Source organism: Passer domesticus, chromosome 3 (genome assembly GCF_036417665.1).
Source record: "Passer domesticus isolate bPasDom1 chromosome 3, bPasDom1.hap1, whole genome shotgun sequence".
NCBI classification, from domain to species: Eukaryota; Metazoa; Chordata; class Aves; order Passeriformes; family Passeridae; genus Passer; species Passer domesticus.
Genome location: NC_087476.1, coordinates 23,761,274 through 23,779,216, shown reverse-complemented (window position 1 = coordinate 23,779,216; position 17,943 = coordinate 23,761,274). Strand labels below are relative to the sequence as shown.

Below are 17,943 nucleotides of genomic sequence, written 5' to 3'. Positions count from 1 at the left end.
TTTAATTAGAAGCACTGTGACATGTTTTGATTGTATTCACACTGGGTGAGGAATGTCCCTTTTCCCCTGTTGGGCTGAAGCTCTGAGTGCCTGGCTCAGCAGGGAAGGGGCTGTGGGAAGTGATGACATTTGCTGTAGTTCAGTTATTATTAGTGCTACCCTGCCAGGGACACTGTGAGTTGGCTGGCAGTGATATGGTGGCCAGAGTAAACCCACTGAAAAACTGAGCTCACAGCAGCCCTTCCAGGGCCTTCGTGGAGTCAGAGATCACCATGTCTGCTGCCTGCTCCCCTCAGGGCTTAACTCACCTCCCTGCCCTGTCTACCCCATCTAGCAGGTTCAAAGGACTTTGCAGCTCCAGGGCAGCACACATCCCTCCTGCGCAATCTTTCATGGAGACTTTCTCACTGCCAGGGTGAGGATAAATGCACTCTGAAGCAATATAAACCTTCAAGAAATTGTATTGATTTTCCCCACCTAATTTTCAATGGCAGGTTTGCCATTTAGGAAAAGGGATGCACATTCATCTCATTAATTGCACTGTGTAGAGACTTTCATCTTTGTCCTTCACAGTCTAATGCTGAGGATTCTGATCATGCTTTTCTTATGGGGCAATTTCACAATATAAGTTGGGTATGGAGCAGGCACTTTCCCCACAACCCTGTGCTCACACACTGTGTCCTTGAGCTGGGATTTAGATGTGACCACAAGTCGATCTAGCAGATGATTCCACAGAAGATTAACCCGCTGAAACAAGAAACAAAGGCTAATCATTCTCCCAAATCAGCAAGCTGATCTAGCTTCATGTGCCCATACTGGATTGGGTTCCCTGCAGAGGGGGCGGTGGGCCATCCCTTTTTTGGCAGCAATCAGCCATCACACCAGCTTGGTGTGATCTCACTCCTCTGGCTACTGGTTTCCTTTGAAGAGGCAAGAAGTTCAGGTTCCTTCCCACTTGCTGAGGATTTTCCATGTTCCCATTTTACTGAAATTATCAGCAGGAGCCCTGTTGCTGCCAACAGGAGAGGATTTGAATTCTCAGCATTTTTTATAACAAAGATGGGCATGGAAGAAGTAACTGACCTTTGTCCCTCAGGTCTGAAACAGAAGAGAATGAGATGTGACAGAAGCAACTACAAATTAAAGTGAGTTTTAAAAGTAGTCTATGAAATTTCTGGGATTTCACCTTGACTATATTAGATGATAGGATTTTTGACAGTGGCCCTGCTGAAATTCATGGAAATTCTCCTTGTATTGAGGGAGATTTGTATTCTGTCAGTTTGTGATCACCCAGATACATTTTCTTTGCTCCATTTTGCCAGTTTTAGTTTCCTTTTTGCATTCAAACAAAGATTTCTTTCTCTCTAAATGTTGCTTTTACTGCCTTAGGAGCATTGCCAAGCTTGTGCCCTTTTAAATTCTTTGCAGCTAGGCTGGAGCTTTTAATTCATGATATTTAAATAATATTTCAGCTTGGTCATTTAACTTTTTCCTATCTCAGCTTACTGCCACATTTGGCTATGCAGTAGATCTTACCTAGAATAGTGTTAAGGCTTGAACCTTGAACAAAGTCCTTGTAGCATATTGCTTCTGTTTGGAAAACATGCATTTAGCTTTTGGGTTCTGCAAGAGCTCGCTCTGTGCCAAATGGGAGCAGCACTTTGAGTTTAATTCATTAGAGTGAATTGCATTATATCCTACAGAGATAGGGACCTGCAGAAGAAAAACATTGCACAGAAGGGAGAGGAATGAAATTGCCAGTTCAGAGGCTGTGGCTCATGCTATGACTATTCAAATGAATGCTTACTAGTAAAGGAGCTCCACTTGAAAAACAAGATTGGAAAGAGAAGAACTGGGCCAAGGAGCACGAGTGCTTACAGAATACTTTGTGACAATAAGTCAGAAGCTGTAAATATTATTTTCTTTTTTTCCTTTTGACTTCACAGAAACTTCTGGGATTATCCTGCATAACTTCAAGTGCACTGTACTGTTTGGTGCATTCTTAGTGCTCTTTCCAAGGAGGAAGTAGTGTTGTATATCAAAGTTATTATTTCTTTACCTTTGTTTGGGCTTATGTTCCTACTGTCATAACAGCAGAATCATTTTATTGGTCTGCTGGTATAGGCATCTAAATTCTCATTCAAAAATACCCTGAACAAGAATACCACTACACAGAGAGATCAGGCTTGTCTTTATAAAGAGGTAATCTGTGATGTGTAGAGCATTTCTAAGTAGGCTATAGAGCACTGACTGAGTGTATGACTTGGGAGTTTTTTTTATCAGCTGTGATACAAAGGTTTGTTATATTCCCACATTCTGTCTGCAGTGGGTTTGAGAAAATGAAATATCCAGTCCCCTCCCCAATGTGAAACTGCCAAAGTCTTCAAAGATGTTGTGAGAGGTGGCTGTGCAGAGAGCTCTCTTTTCCTGTGCACAGTCAGATCTTCTCTGTGATGAGGAATTTTCCATTATCTCAACAGCCTCTTTATCTGGACCAACTAAAATGGAGTCAATGTAAAAAGGAGGTATTTTTGAAGTGAGCCACACTTCATTCAGTGTACAAGCATATAAGTGGGTGCAGAGTTTGCATACCATGTAACAAATCTGTGAACAGGCTGTGATGGTAATACTTGTGGAAACGTTGCCTTTTTTTAAGGAATCAGCATTTGGTTTTGCATATACCACAGACAATTTGTATTCATTTTGTATACAAATTTGCTGCTGCATGGGTACAAATTTAAAGCTATTTTGATTTCAAGTGTCAAAAGAAAGCAAATATTAATTCCTGCAAGTATCTCAGTTTGTTTTCAATGTGTGCTAAACAATTTCACTGTGCCCTTAGTATTAGGAATCACACATTATACACCTTATACTATGGAGGTTCTCTGAGTTGCTGGAGTCCTATGGGGTTAGGACTTTCTCTTCTCATGCTCCTTGTTTACAGAAAGTCATTGCCATCTAATATTAGGAACTCAACATCCCTGCCAGTTCCTGGGCCGAATTTAAAAATGTTTGTTTTGAAACTGGTCTTTCATTACTGCTCATCTAGTTTTCTGTAGACATGAAACCATGCATAAAATCATGTCATCAAACTTCTCTGTGCTTTTAAAAGATATAATGGCGTAATGTAATTTTCTGTTTTCATATTTTTCACATGAACATTTTTCTGGGCTATGTAGAATAAATGGTCTGGGTCTGTCATCTGAGCTGTTCTACTCCCTGCTCTTCCTAAATTTCTGTGTGAAGCCATTCCCTGTAGCTGCATCTTGCAATGCCTGTTCATTAGGAGGTACCTGATCTAGTGTCCTTGAGCAAATACTTTATCATCTTCTGTAGGGATAAATTCCAGTCTTTTCTGATCATCAGCTTCAAATATCTTCACATCATGGGTGAAATAGATATCGGACGTTTTAGAGCTTTTAAAGTGAAAGCAGCATGGTAGTTTAAGGTGAAATAAAAAAGGCAAGATAGAGGGAATGAAAGACTGAATGGCAGAACATAATTTAGGTCAGTCTTTCCCCGCCGTTCGTGTCATCAGCTTTCCGGTACCGAACCCGTTTCAGAGCGAGCTTGTCCCGGATCGAAGCGGGAATTCCCGTCCGCTGCTGCCCCGCGGGGAGCGGCCCCGCGGGCGGCCGGCAGGGGGCGCCACTGCGGGCCCCAATTCCCGGCCCCTTCCCGGCCCCTTCCCGGGCTCTTCCCGGCCCCTTCCCGGGCTGTTCCCGGCCCCTTCTCGGGCTGTTCCCGGCCCCGGGCCATGGGCGGCTCTCCGCGGACCGGCGGCTCGGAGCGGGGCCCGCTGCACCCGTGTGCAAACGCGGCCGAAGGGACGCGCCCCGCTCTGGCTTTAACACCGCGCCCGCCGAGCGCGCCCGTCCCGCACGGGAGCGGAGCGGGAGCAGCAGCCCCGCATCCCGGCGGGCTGGGCCGGCACGGGGGCATCACGGACATGAACTCCTGGCGAAAGACGCCTGAGCCTCTCCTGACGCGAAATTAGCCCTGGAGCTGCCGTAGCTCCGTCTTGCTAAACTCTCCTAGTATACATACTTTCTGAGCTGTGATCTAGCATTATTCCCAGGGGTTCTCCAAGAAAGGAAGTGGAGAATGTTCTTTTCAAAAGCATGAAGTGGGAAAATGTTTAGAACTATTTATAGCTGCACTTAGGCTGTGGAAATCCCAGACATTATAAACTATTTATAGTTATTCTCTGGGTTAAAAGGGTGAAGTCAGAAATCTTATTGAAAAAGTTGCATATGCTTCTTATCCATCAGTTAGATTAAATGAGACTTCTGAGCGCGGGATGGGGCTGGCTGAGATTGGTGAAAACTAGGAGGAATCAAAGATGAGGTGGAAACACCAGAGAAACACAGAGGTGGAAATCCAGAGAAACACACACCCCAAGTTGTGGAGACAGGGAGGGCCCTGTGGCACCTGCAGACAGCCCAGGGCCAGAGGGTGGCAGGGACACGCACACTCACTCTTTGGCTGTGGCTGCTGACAGCAAGTTAGAGTCTTCCATTGCCACAGGCTTCCCCATCCTGGCTCTTAGGGGAGTCCCATGCGTGTTAGAGCTGCTGGCTCTGCCTGCTTTGGTGTGTCAGATCTCTTTATGCTTTACATCCTTGGAGTCTGTGCATGAGCCTTTTCTTCAGTGAGCTCACTGAGGCATTGGGAGGCAGCAGGTATCATCAGGGGCATTATTTTGTATGTTCTGGCCATGCTGCTTCAGCAGCTCCAGCAGCTGGGATCAACTCTATGCAGATGGGGGTGGCTGGGCTGCAGGAATGGCTCCTTGGGCTGGCTGGGGCTTCCCATCCTCACAGCATCTTGGTGACTGACTACAATTTAAAAATAAATAATTTCTAAAACTTTTCCTGCTTTTGTCAGAATTGTCTGGACCAAGCCTAAATTTTCTATAAGCAATTAAAGAACTCCATAGAAATATATCTTTACTGACAGTTGAACATAACTAGCATATGCAAACTGACCAAAAATGTCCCGTATAACATGAGAAAAATGCTGAAATGCAGCACATTAGAACAGAAATATCCTATCAACACTGTTAATGCAACTAATTTAAGGGAAAACTTTTCTTACTGTAACCTGCATAGTGTCAGACATGAAATCCCAATGATGTTTGCTCCCACTGCTGTGCTTCTCTGATGAAGTGTGCAAAACCAGCAGTTGTCTGGTTTTAAAACTCCCAAAACCAAACATCATAAAGCATTATTATTAAAAAAATATTCTATCATCTAACACTTTTTGCTCTTCCTAACTAGAGTATCTTTCAATTAGTGTCACTGATAAATTGATTGTTTCAAGTATTGAAAGAAGTATCTTAGTATCTTCAGAAAAACTCACTTTTCTTTGAATAGAATAGTGGATTTAAATGTCTCGTTCAAAGAAGAGGATTCTATTATTTTTGCTCTAAGCTGTTCTTCTCTTTTGCCCTGCCTAATGCTGAAATTTGTGCCAGTGTCTTTAAAGCTTGTATTGTTTGATGTTTGCCATGATTTTAGGGTCAGCAAAGAGCTGATCTGGTGGTGATGCCACTAATCAGGCAGGCAGTAACTTCTTACTTAATATGGATTTTTGTTTGGTAGTGCTTTTGTCAGTCCTTCCAGCCTTTTGGACAAGCATGTGTGGGTGTCTAGATTGCCCCACCTTCTGCCTGCAGTCTCTGTGAATGGAAACATGGGGTGTACAAACAAACAAGTACAAACTACCTGCTTTTTCTTCTGTTATCTTACCCTCCTCTCCCCAGCTTGGCTAGGTTTCTGTAGTAACCCACAATGGATCATACAAAAAAGTTTCTTGGAGTAAAATAACCTTGGAAGTAAGGTATCCTTTTCTCCCCCTTCCTCCCTCTTCAGGTGTAACAGGTTTTGTAGATGACACTGCAATCACATGCTGATGAGCACACAGAATAGCTCCCCCAGGTCACACCACAGCCTTCACTGTTGAAAGAAGAAAGCTCTAGAACTTGGCTTGTGCACTCATGCCTTTACTACCCTTCATGGTGGGAAGGGCTGATGACCAGACCTGAGGTAAAGTTGGTTTGACAAAGCCAAACTCCAATTTAGGAGTGAGTTGAGGATCTAATTGGTCACAACTGGCATTTTGATAACTCCATAAATCATTTTATTGACACTGCCATGGTTTTCTCAATGGTTCAGCAACATCCCACAGAAAAAAAAAAACCAAACAAACAAACAAACAAAACCCCCCCCCCAAAAACAAACAAACAAAAAAAAACCCCCCAAAAAAGGGAAAAAACAACAAACAAACAAAAAAAAGAAAAGAAAAAAGAAAAAACCCACGCAAAACCCAAACCAAACCTCCAGACTTCAAACGTTGCAACTTCTGTTTTAATCGACAGACTTACCAGATGGCATCCTTTATTGGCAGAAGTGCAGCCATTTACAGCCTTGTTAGCAGCCACATGTACATTACTCAAGAGTTTTCTCTGACAATCCTGGATGTTTCTAAAGGGTATTTTCAAACTTATTTATCTTATTGCAGTGTGCCTCCCTTCTTTGAAATCACAAATTCATCAAGAGTTGAGGTCATTTTCTTTCCCTAAAAGACAGAAAAATGTTTTACAGCAAAATATTTTAAAAAACCCAAACCAAAACAGGATGTAAAATAAATAGCATAATTTGTCCATAAACCACCAGACTGTTCTGCAGGAGCAGTGGATAGACAGGGCCTGTGCTGATTCAGTTCTAATGTAGCCCTTTCCCCTTATTAAGGAGACCACAGGCCAGTGATGAAGAACCTCTGACCCTCTGTGGTGCAGCAGAAATAAAGTATGGAAATAAAGCTTCTCTCTGAATTTTCTAACTTGTAAAATGTAGCTATCAGTTTTCAGGTATTCAGTTAGCTGAATCATGGGCAATCATATTGCCACAGAAATCACTTGTGAAGAGGCAGATACTAATGCTTTCCTTGTGCAGGTCATGCAAAAGAGCACAGCTCTGCAAGTTAAAAACAAACATTACTTCTAGGTACCCATATTGATATTCTGCAGAAAGAGTTTATTAAGTCTGTAAATGTGGCTGGATTCAGTGGTCATTGTACAGATTATCTCAATATCAAACCCACAGCAAAGCACTGTTTTACGTCACTGACTACCAGTAATAGCAATGCAGAAGCAGAGGTGTTGAGTTTAAATGTCAGCCATGACCTGAAGCTCTCAGCATTTTCCCACACTCGATTTGCAACATCCAGTTTTCCTGAGAGACCCCTGTATTTGTACTTTCCGTGTATAACTCGGGATTGGACATTTGTACACAATTTTTTTCTCTGTGTTGGGAGCTGGAAGTCTATCTTAAGAATATTTTGTATAGGAGAGTAAAGTAGCAATTCTCTTAATGAATTGCTGGTTATACAGAGTCCAGCTACTAAGTTAGAAATGAAAAAAAGATAAGGCCACTGATATGAGTAAATTGTATTAGTTACAACACAACAGAGCACTTGTTCCTACTTTGAAAAAAGTGAGGATTTTCTTACCTCAGTAACTGAACTTAGTTCTGTCAAAAATACCAAAGCAAAAAGTTACCAAGTTGAAATCAAGTATGTCTTTGGTTATTTATTGATAAATTCACTCTCTAAAACTGTTCTTTAATTCACTGGAAATAATTCTGATATAATTTTATATATAAACAGTAGTGGAACACAAGACACAGAGAGGGTTGGTGACTGTACTGGGAATCCTTGTAAGTGAGCAAGCTCTCCCACTCACTGCATGCCACAAAGAAATAGCATCTGTACCAGGAAAGTAGGCAGAGCTGACCACTTTGCTACTCATTTCCTATAGTTATGTACTCATTTTGTAGTGTGATCCATGAAAAGAGACAGGTTTGTGCTATTGACACTGGAAGCATAGTCTTTCAGCAGTGTAGGGAGAACATAAAAAGAAGGAAGATACCCCTTATTTGTTGCAGTAGTGGTGGGGCCACAAAGTTGGATTGCTGAGATTATTTGGATACAGACTTCCAGGGCTGGAAAAGTGATGGTTAATTAGGATGGGTAAGATTAAGATTCAGCCTACACTGTTTCAGGTTGTGACTATGACAGTCACAACTGAAGCTACAGCAGCCTTCAGTGCCATTAGTTTCTTTGAACTGTTCCATTCACAGATGCAACACAATCTTCTCTGCTGCCCTGACTGGATGTCGTGGGCCATCGTCAGATGTTGTCTCTCTGCAGTGTTGCACTGTAGATCATCATACCCATCACTTCCAGCTAGTTTTGGAAGGTGCACAGTGTCTTCTACTACTGCCTGTCAGCAAAAAGGCCAAGAAGCTCCTGGAATTTGTGTCATCAAGACTGAGGGAGTCACCATGCCATTCAGCCAGATCATCCAGACTCCAACAATTCCAACCTCAGTTGCTTTTAAATCCATATAAACTTTTAACATCCACTAAGTTCCACAGTGGTGTGAAGAGTAACGCTGCCCTCTCAGCCATCTCTTTTGAAGGCAGGGGATTCCCAAGTTTATGCAATCATTTCTCACACAGAGGACACTTTATAGGTTTGACTTTGCTGCCCCTTTTTGAACCTTCTCAAATGTCCTATATCTGTTTAGACACAAGGAAGAACAGAACTGAATATGTGTGTGCTTGGAAATGCAAAGGAGGATGCTGCTAGTTGGCAGAAAGTAAAGAACCTTTCTTGAATTCCATAGGCAGTCACCTTTTGGATTACTTAGGCCTTTAGCTCTCTAATTTAGGCATGAGACAAAGCTTCCCAAGATACAAACCTCTCTTCATTAATGATATAATCTCCTGGAAAACTTCAGTTGGATTCAGACAATTCTTACTAGGAGTCTTTGTGCCTACCTACACTTTTAACTCAGATGCTCTAAATTGCATAGATAGCAAATTTATTGGTATGAGTAACCCTTATAAAGGGTTATATATAAAGGGTTATATCAGTGTTATATATCACGGTTATACACAAGGGTTATATATAAAGGTATACAGAGAACTGAAGACCTGGGCACAAGGCCCTTGTTAGCCTGGGCAGATCCAGGCTCAGATCTCCCATGACTGCTGTAGCTTCATAATTTGCGTGTATCTCACTGCTGAGATCACAGGTATGGATGGTCTAGGTATGCAAAAGATTCCAAATGGGATGGCAGAGGAGGAGATCTGTTTCTGTAACAGAGGGGCTGTGATACTGTGCAAGAGAGTATTGCTTAGAGACTATGGGTTTCTGTCTCTCATACAACACTTTTAAAATGTAATAGATATAAAATATCACTGACATCAAGGAAGAAGAGGAGACAAGGAAGCACAGAAGGAGAAGAGGCTGGATAAAATCAGGGCAAAGTGAATCTCAAGTTCTATAACTTCAAATTCTTTTATTTGCAGCTATGCCCTTTAATAGCTTCTATATGGGTCATCAAAATATGTTCAGCATCCCTGCACTTAAGGACATTCTTCTCTTCATCAAGTAGGATACTGGGTGTAGCTGGGAATAAAATAACAGTGTTGATTCCCAGACTAGAGAACTCTGCTTTTAGCGTCAATTTTTATTCAAGCCTGTGTTGCCTGGGCAATGTCAGGGAAAATATAAATCTCTTCTGTAGGAGGAAATGCTCTTCCTCCAACTTCTAAAATGCTTATCTTTGTGTACAGCTGAAATATGATTAAGCATGTGTCCAAAAAAGTGTATTCCCAAGTCAGCATTTCAAGTGGGTGTGAATTTCAAGTTATTCAAAAATATTCAGTCATTGGTGGGGGGGAGGAGGAGCACCAGATTTCTTTAAGTGTACATTAAAAGTGGCAAAGGGACCAGCCAGGCTCTTCACAGAGGTCAAGTATCTGCAAGTTTTTAGCAGCGTTCCAAAGTGTCCTGATTTTCATATGAATTAACACATTAGGCTGTAATCAGAGTAGGTCCATATTTGTTGATTTCTTGAACTAAAACCTTTGCCCTCCTCACAAAGGTTAAGATCAAAACTCTTGTGTTTGCCCAACTTAATTTTAAAAAGTATAATGCGGAATATTGAACGTTGGTTTAGTTTTATCTACAATATGTTGCACAGAACATTTAAAGTAATGACAGTTTCCATACTGCATGCATAAAAATTATCTTGGATTTAGGCTTATCTCTAGATCCATGGGGCTGCTTACTTAGCAAAACTTCCCCTGGACAAATTTCAGTTTGAGTGAATGAGCTGGAAAACTTCACTCCAGAGCAGCAAATTTGGAAAATGTTTCTTCTTTACCTCTCCCCATACTTGTATCCAAGTCTAACTTGTATCCAACAACTAAAAATGTAATTTAGAGATGAGATCATCTCCCTAACTGTTCTCAATAATCTCATTCTCTGATTTTTAAAGCATACTTCTTTAATTATTTAAAGTTTTGAAAAAGCAGGGTCTTAAGAAAGATCTATGTACTGCAAAAAGTAACCACTTGCACAAGAGTTTCCAAGTTTCAGCTTCAGCTGCCATGACTGTCACATGCACATGTCACACCAATAACATTGTCAAACCGCCTCCCTTTGCAGTCTGCCTCCTAAAGACCTGGTTTTCTCTCCCAAAAGCCCTGAGTGTATAGCTCCATAAAATCTGTGATGAAGAAGAGAAAAACAAACCCCAAGCAAAGCCTAAACCTGCCTGGACTGGTGGTACCAATCCTTTCATCAACTCACATGTAGCTGCACCTTTTTTTTTCCCTTTAAATAAATCCCTAAAACAATGTGAACGACATTGTGGGCATGGATAAATCCCTTTGGAAAATAAACACCCCGTGGCAGCTTTGTCTCTAGTGACAGCTCAGGTGCCTTCCAGACAGCAGAAGCTGCAAGGCAAACAACACAAGCTGGCACGGAAGAGGTCGCAGGAAGGTTCAGCCAGTGTGAGCTGAGATTCCCAGCAGTGAGGAAGGTGAGGACGTGTTGGCAGGCTGGGAGGGCTGTGCCTCCAGCACTGTGCCACAAATCACTCTCTGAAGGGTGCTCAAGGAAACGTGCACTCCTGCATCACACCTGGCTGCTACTTAACACCTCGCATCCTGAGCCACCCCTGGGTGATTGGAGCTTGGTTCACATCTGTATCAACAGAAGGAAAACTCTGCTTTGTGAGGTCCCAGCAAAAGCTCTCAGCAGACACCTGTGCTGATAACAGTGGTTACATTTTTACCACTGGCATTTTTTAACCACACTGTTGTCAGCTGCTGCGTGATGCTTGTAGTACAGGTGATACTCTCCCACAGCCTGCTGTTTGGTCCTATCATGCAAAGAGCTAATTTTGAAATAAAGCAATAAATGGAGATCAGAAATAAGACCCTGTTTATTGCAATGGGACCACAGCCATTAGGTTTTACTTTATTAGAGCTGTCATTAAAGATGACTGCTGGCACAGACAGACGCTTGTTAATACTTTTCAGTTTTCAGTGTGAGCAAATTTTTTTTTTTCTGTTGTTGTGGGTTTCTTTGGTAGAAAAAATAATTAGTTTAATCAGTTTTCTAGATATTGTTACTGGTATACCTCAACTTTAAGCTTTGTAGGTGTTAGAAACACTGCTCCACACAGCCACAGTTCCTGGCCAGAAAGACTAATTTAGAGCACCTTTGCCTCACAGCCCCTAAGGTTTCACAAAAAAAAAAAAAGTGTGTGTGCATGCTGGCAGCTTCCTAGCACTGAATGTGCGGATAACACTTCAGCACATAATACAGTTGTGCCTAAATTACATTCTATACAGATCAATTAACATAACACAAGTTTATTTTAGTGGAACTATAAACAGATGATCAAGTGATGCAATAGTTTTTTATTAGTTATTTTTATTTTAAAAGGAACAATCTCCAAAAAGTTGACTACGATTGAGTCAGGAAGATATCCAGAAACATAAAACAAGCTCAAAAAATCTGTAGTTTAGTAAGTAAATACCAGATGGCTCCTATACTGGGATCACTGTGAATATTTAGAGACTTTTTTACTGTATTGATATACTTACCACAAATGCAGTTACAATCTAAAACTGATTACAAAAACAGAGAAAGGGGAAAAAAAGATGTAAGATCCACCTACCTCACTGGCACTCTTTCTTTCAAACACATCCTTAGCCAATCTCACATTATTAGTCACTGAAACTAAGACAGTGTTTTAGATACTAAGCTATTTTTTATGGATATATGGTTTGAAGAGGACACTGACACAGCTTAAGCAACACATTCTTCAAGACCCTGCCTGTGTTTGTCCTCAGTATTTGTGTATTTGCCAATGTGAGTCACAACTAAATTATGCTAATTGTGGTAAAATCTCTTCTTATCTCTGGAAGAGGAAAGATTGGAGGGATATTGGTGGTCTGTGCACCCAACTGGTACCACCTATAGCACTGATAAAAGTAAAATGAGTTAAAATGTGCTGGGAGTTAAACAACATTTACAAATTACCTCAGCTAATGTGAATCTCACAGAGGAATAATACTTATTTTGACTTTCCAATATATTTTGGTTTAAACAGATTCCTAATCAAATTAAGCTATCTTAGAAAGACCTTTAATCATACTAATGGGATTGAGCTAGAGAGCCTTTAGCAGGGGAGCAGAAGCTCTTTGAGAAGACACAGCATCTGTGCTGAGTCATTTTCATGAATGAATGGCAAAAGTCTTCTTGCAGGATGAAAAGGTAAGGTTAAGACAATTCGTCCTGCTCAAAACAAACCAAACAAATCAAAACCAAACCAAAAACCAAACAAAACAATGACAACAAAAAAGAGCAAGCAATAAAGGAAATTAGAAAAGTTAAGTAGATCTTCCCAATAAGGAGATGCAGTACCTTCTGCAGAGGAGAGAGCGCACAGCCGTGCTGTGGCAGAATGTTCACTGACCACTGCTCGCTGGAAAGATCTCAGAACTCAAAACTGCTCATGAATCACTGATGCTTCTCCGTGCTGGGGGTACTCTTAGAAAGCAATCAGTCTGGGTGGACAGCAGTCCTGTTACCCAGAATGTGAGACCAGAATTTGGAATTCAGTTTCCTGCTGGCTATATCTGCCTGTCTACTAGAAATTCTGCAAGAATAGCCAGTAGACAGGGATTTCTATCAACCATAGAATTTAAGGTGGAATTATCTAAATTGGCAGATTGTTTTGTTGGAAACCTTTTAGTTTAGAAGAAAAGGATATTAGACTTTTCACTGTCAAGTCTGTTACATGTGTGACTAATAAAGACCAACAAGATGATCCAAGAATTTACAACTTAAATAGCTGAGACTAATCTTAAGAAGATTTATGAGAAAGCTGATTTGGAGTGCTATATTCTATAAATTAATAGTGACAGATTTTTATGGGGAGTACACTTAGGAAATTAATAAAAAATAAAACCAGGAGGTTGTTATAGTCAAAGTTAAGCAGTATAATTCAAACAAATTCTGTTATTTACTGGCAACCATATGTTCACATGCCACAACCTATATAAGTATTTTTATTTTACTACATAGTACTTGGCAACTGCCTTCTTAATAAGGGGGCTCATAAGGTCAAGGCTGAAGAGTGATAACATGTTACCAGGGCTCTGCACTGAACAGGTAAATAGTTTTGATGATAAACTGTACAATTTGTAGACAGACATGATTACCAAATTTTGTATCATCACATAACAGTTTTTATATCAAACATACTTCTCCTACTTTTTCTTTTCCACTGTTAAAAATTTGCATATCAGAAAACTAAGCAAGGAAAAGACCTCAGCAAATTAGATTTTATAGTTTACATACCAAATCCAGCTATGTAACACTTGAAAATGAGGTCTTAACCCTTTGAGTTACAGGTGCTTAGCATTTCAGAAAATAAAATCAGTTTAATTTTCCAAAGAAGAATCATAATGTGGAGCTTTTCCATTATAAGTATATTTAACATTTTACAGAGCAACTATACAAATACAATTTGTACCTGAAACAGCCTCTTACCCACAGATACTGCTGAACTTGTTTTGAAGAAAAAGATTGTGTAATCCTTGCTAACAGAACTTTTATATTCAAATCTCTTCATAAGCCCAAGAATTAGAGCAATGCAATAGAATGGCAATGTAAAAATAATATAAAAATCAACCATTATACTTGAAATTTTCAGTAACATTAACTCAAAATAATTCTTTGTACAGAGTTTGCATTTTCTTATGCTGAGGGAACTCTGAGGGGAACACTGATTTTGGAAGGTGTGAGTTATGAGCTGCCTTTAAATTAGTTGGTAACATTACTCTCTGTCGTGATACATCATTTTGATATATGGTACTTATTTGGTACTTGGAAATCTTTAAAGGAGCTTGTACATTTATAGATCAACAGGTGCTATGCAACACACTTTACATATAAACCTCACTTTGTGCCTGCTAAAAATAAATCTACACATTAAAGAGGAATTAACATGTGAGACATTTGCATACATTTTGCAAGCATATCTAAAGGATTTCATAGTATGTTCCCTTTTCAACAGATTTTAGCATTTGAATGATGTGCTGTCTAAATGCATTTATCAGTAACTGTGGTTTCGGCTTAGGTGTAAGGTAGACACATTTTGAGATTCAATTCAAGGCATTGAAATAAAACAATACCTTAACTACATATCTGAGCATAATTACTGATTTTCACTTACTTTTGAAAACTCAATTTAGAAATGCAAGTTTACACCAGCAGGTGTAAGTTGAGCACCATGGACAACCTTATCCTTTTACCAAAGAATTGTATTTAGCAATTGTCATGAAGATGTGGCAACAGGGCCCTTCAGGTGTGTGCAGAGGCACTTGGACGGGAAGAGCCAACAGGGTTCCTGCATCTGCCCTGGGATCACAGCTCCTGCTGACTGCACCAGACCCAGCTCAGGCACACTCACCCACCCACCCATCTTTTAACTGCACTGCAACATGACCAACCTTGCTTGAAGACTAGAAAATTCCACTCCTTCCCAGTGAATAGTGACTCCTTCAGCTTTTAGTTCCAATGGTCTTCCACAAATCAACAAAAGGAAGATGACTTTTATTAGGGAAATACTTTATTTCAAACCCTAAAAATTTCACAAGATGAATACATGCACAAATATTAAAAATATAGAAATTGTTCCTCTGTGTTTATAAGTCTGTGACTTGGATTTCCTTTGGAATTTCCTTCGGAATTTCCTTCACAGCTTATTTTTTGTTGAATCCAAGTTAGACATGTTTCCTTACAACCATATGGAAACTCTTGAGTTAGCTCAGATCTGAAAAATGTAGTTTTCCATAGGACATATTGTATATTGAGTGATTGAATCTAAAATAAATTAAAAACAAAACAAAACAGGATTATTTAAAATAAAATGAAAAAGAAACAGATGATAAAGCAACAATGTACTTCAGTGCAGTTTCTGGTATAAACAGTTTGGTAGAGCTGAGAACACAGAGAGAGAAAATAAATGTGAACAGTCAAATGGCAATAGTGCAAACACTTACCATTTACTTAAGTTTTAAAAAGGTGTTGCATTACTGAGCTATGTGCTTTTTGTTCTGGTCAACCTTGAGTGAATTAATTGGCAGCTGGTATTAACAGGAGAAAGCAGATAGCTACAAACCAACTGGATTGCAACAGTAGAGTGTGAAAGATTAGAAACACCTTCAGATCTGATTTATTTGATTAAGACAGCAATTTATAGGTGACACTGTTCATACTACTATGCACACAGTTGCTGAGAAACAGGCAGAGCTTTTAAACTCTGTATTATTCCTTTAAAGCATCACAAAGAAATACTTTTTTCTGAGATTGGATGATTTATCAAGACTAATTAAATCCCATTAACTGGAGAGTGACCATGCCTTGTGAGCAGGACATAGTGATTAGAAATCAGACTGCAAAAATGAACTGAGAAATCTGTAAATACCACAAAAAAATTTAGAGTCTTTTTTGTTAGCAGCTGGATATGCAATTTCTTCAGTCCACTGATGGGCTGAAGGTGGCCTGTTCAGCTGCAGGGTGCTCATGAGATCCTTGACCTGGGATAAGGCAGACCTCCATGAGACCAGTGGAGAGTGGGACACAGGAATCACACACCGCTTTAGATCATTGCATTTGTCCATCTGGTGCACTATTATTGGAAACTTTCCTGTTTAATTTACTCTTATTTTCAATCCTGCACAAACCTCTGGTTTTAGTACCTGCTCACTTTTTTTTTTTTGCACTCTTGCTCTCTAAGTCTTCCTGGAAACTGGAGAAAGGTACAATAAACAATGCCACCTTCTTATGTCTCCCTTGTCAATCTTCACAATTTTATCTTAGACTTTAAGTAAGTATGATAAAATGTGCATTTAGTTGATTATTTTTCCCTTATGGCTCACTTTTCCTTTCTTTAATGGTATTTTCATTCAGGTTTTAAGTCATTATGATTGACAGCATTCGCGGTCAAGAGATTAGGACTTGCTTGGCTACACTCGTATAACATCAACTCCTGTAGTACATTTATTGCTAGGGTATGAGTGAGACGCTTTCTTGAGAAGTTAGACAGAGCGTATGACATAAATTAAACCTTTTTTTTTTCTAAATAAGGTCCCTTTTTGGAAAATACTCTCTCTGAAAATAGAATCTGTCAGAATGGATGGCAAATTAGTTGGAGAAATGATAAAGAACTCAGAAACATAACAGCAGGTGTTAAAAAGAAACTTTTTACAAGTAAAATGGAGACTACAAAAATTGTCTTTCATTGTACAACACAGCATTCAGGAAAATTTATCAGAGGGTGCCAGTCACTATATTTCAGTATTACTATGCCAATTTATACCAGTTAAAACTACATCTAACTTGAAATACATGCTGTTTTAGAAAGCAATTCTCATATAGGCTTTTTCCCATAATTTAGTTTGCTTTAAGTGAAATCATCATACAAAATATACATTTGAAGATATTTGGATGATATTTGTTCTAGGAGGTGAGTACCAGGACCATCATAAAGCCCACTTAGGTGTAAGAGAAAGATCTCACCACAGAGACAACTTTCCTGAAAATCCAGCTGTAGCAGTTGGTTCCATTTTCTTCCCTTCATAACCTCATTTTAGTGAAATGCTTTTGATAGCTTTTTTAATATCTATTCTGCAATATTTTATATAAGTTGAAACTTGGTGTCTTACCTAGTATCCATTTTTCTGATAAAGATATTATTTCCTGGTACTTCTTTCCTGGTTTTTTTCCTATACAGATTTTTGCCTGACGTAAGGCTTTACATATTTTCCCTCCTGCCAGCTGTATAAGTTCAATTAGCTTTTTGCAGGGGGGTTGACTGGTAGGAGATACAAACATCACAGGCTGGTTTGAAAATAGATTCTGCTGGTATATTCCTGTTGATAGATGACGCTGAAGTCTGCAAATCTGTATTTGAAGAAACAAGAAAATTAATTAACCAATGTGTTACATTTCTACTCAAAGTAAAACTAATCCTTGTTTTTCATAATTCAGAAAAAAATATATATCAGTATGAACTTTACTTTTTAAGGTGTATCAGAAATTCTTGGGTAAAATATACAAAGAATTTGCTCTACTTGATCAATACAATTCCCAAACCAGATTTTGAGATTATTTTATTTTATATGAAAATATTTTATTTCATTTTTATATGACATTTTACCTATTAAACTTCTTAAAGCACGTGACAATATTATTTTTTACCATAGTCTTACATTCTTACATTTATAACACTTGCCATGACATGGAAATCTTAAAGGATATTTTAAATTATTATAGTCTTGCAGCACAAATACAAACTGTGATAGCCTTTATAATATATAATGCTTGTTGGTTTGTATTGACAAGTTTAGAAACATATCTGAGTTTAAACTACTTTAGGACCTCTTTTCCCCTCCTGTGCTCCACACAGACAAACGATATTTTTGCTCAGATGTATGAAGTAACACAAAAGTACCAGCACTCAGAGCAAAACATTGACTGTAAACCCTTTTGTGTCCACAAAAC

The 17,943-nt window shown here is 39.5% G+C and overlaps 1 protein-coding gene across 9 annotated transcripts in view; it reads right to left on the bottom strand.

The window, feature by feature from the left end:
- Window positions 1–14,989: 14,989 nt before the first annotated feature.
- The window catches only part of MCPH1 (microcephalin 1), a 122,322-nt gene continuing 119,368 nt past the window's right edge, over window positions 14,990–17,943 (bottom strand). For 8 of the 9 annotated variants that reach the window (XM_064412135.1, XM_064412136.1, XM_064412137.1 and 5 more), the window contains 2 exons: window positions 17,106–17,343; window positions 14,990–15,261 (listed from right to left, as the gene is read on the bottom strand). In XM_064412135.1, coding sequence (XP_064268205.1) covers window positions 15,206–15,261; window positions 17,106–17,343 — 294 coding nt within the window. In that variant the 3' untranslated portion in view covers window positions 14,990–15,205. Of the gene's footprint in view, window positions 15,262–17,105; window positions 17,344–17,943 lie in introns of those variants that run through there. The other variant, XM_064412143.1, reaches the window with a different exon arrangement.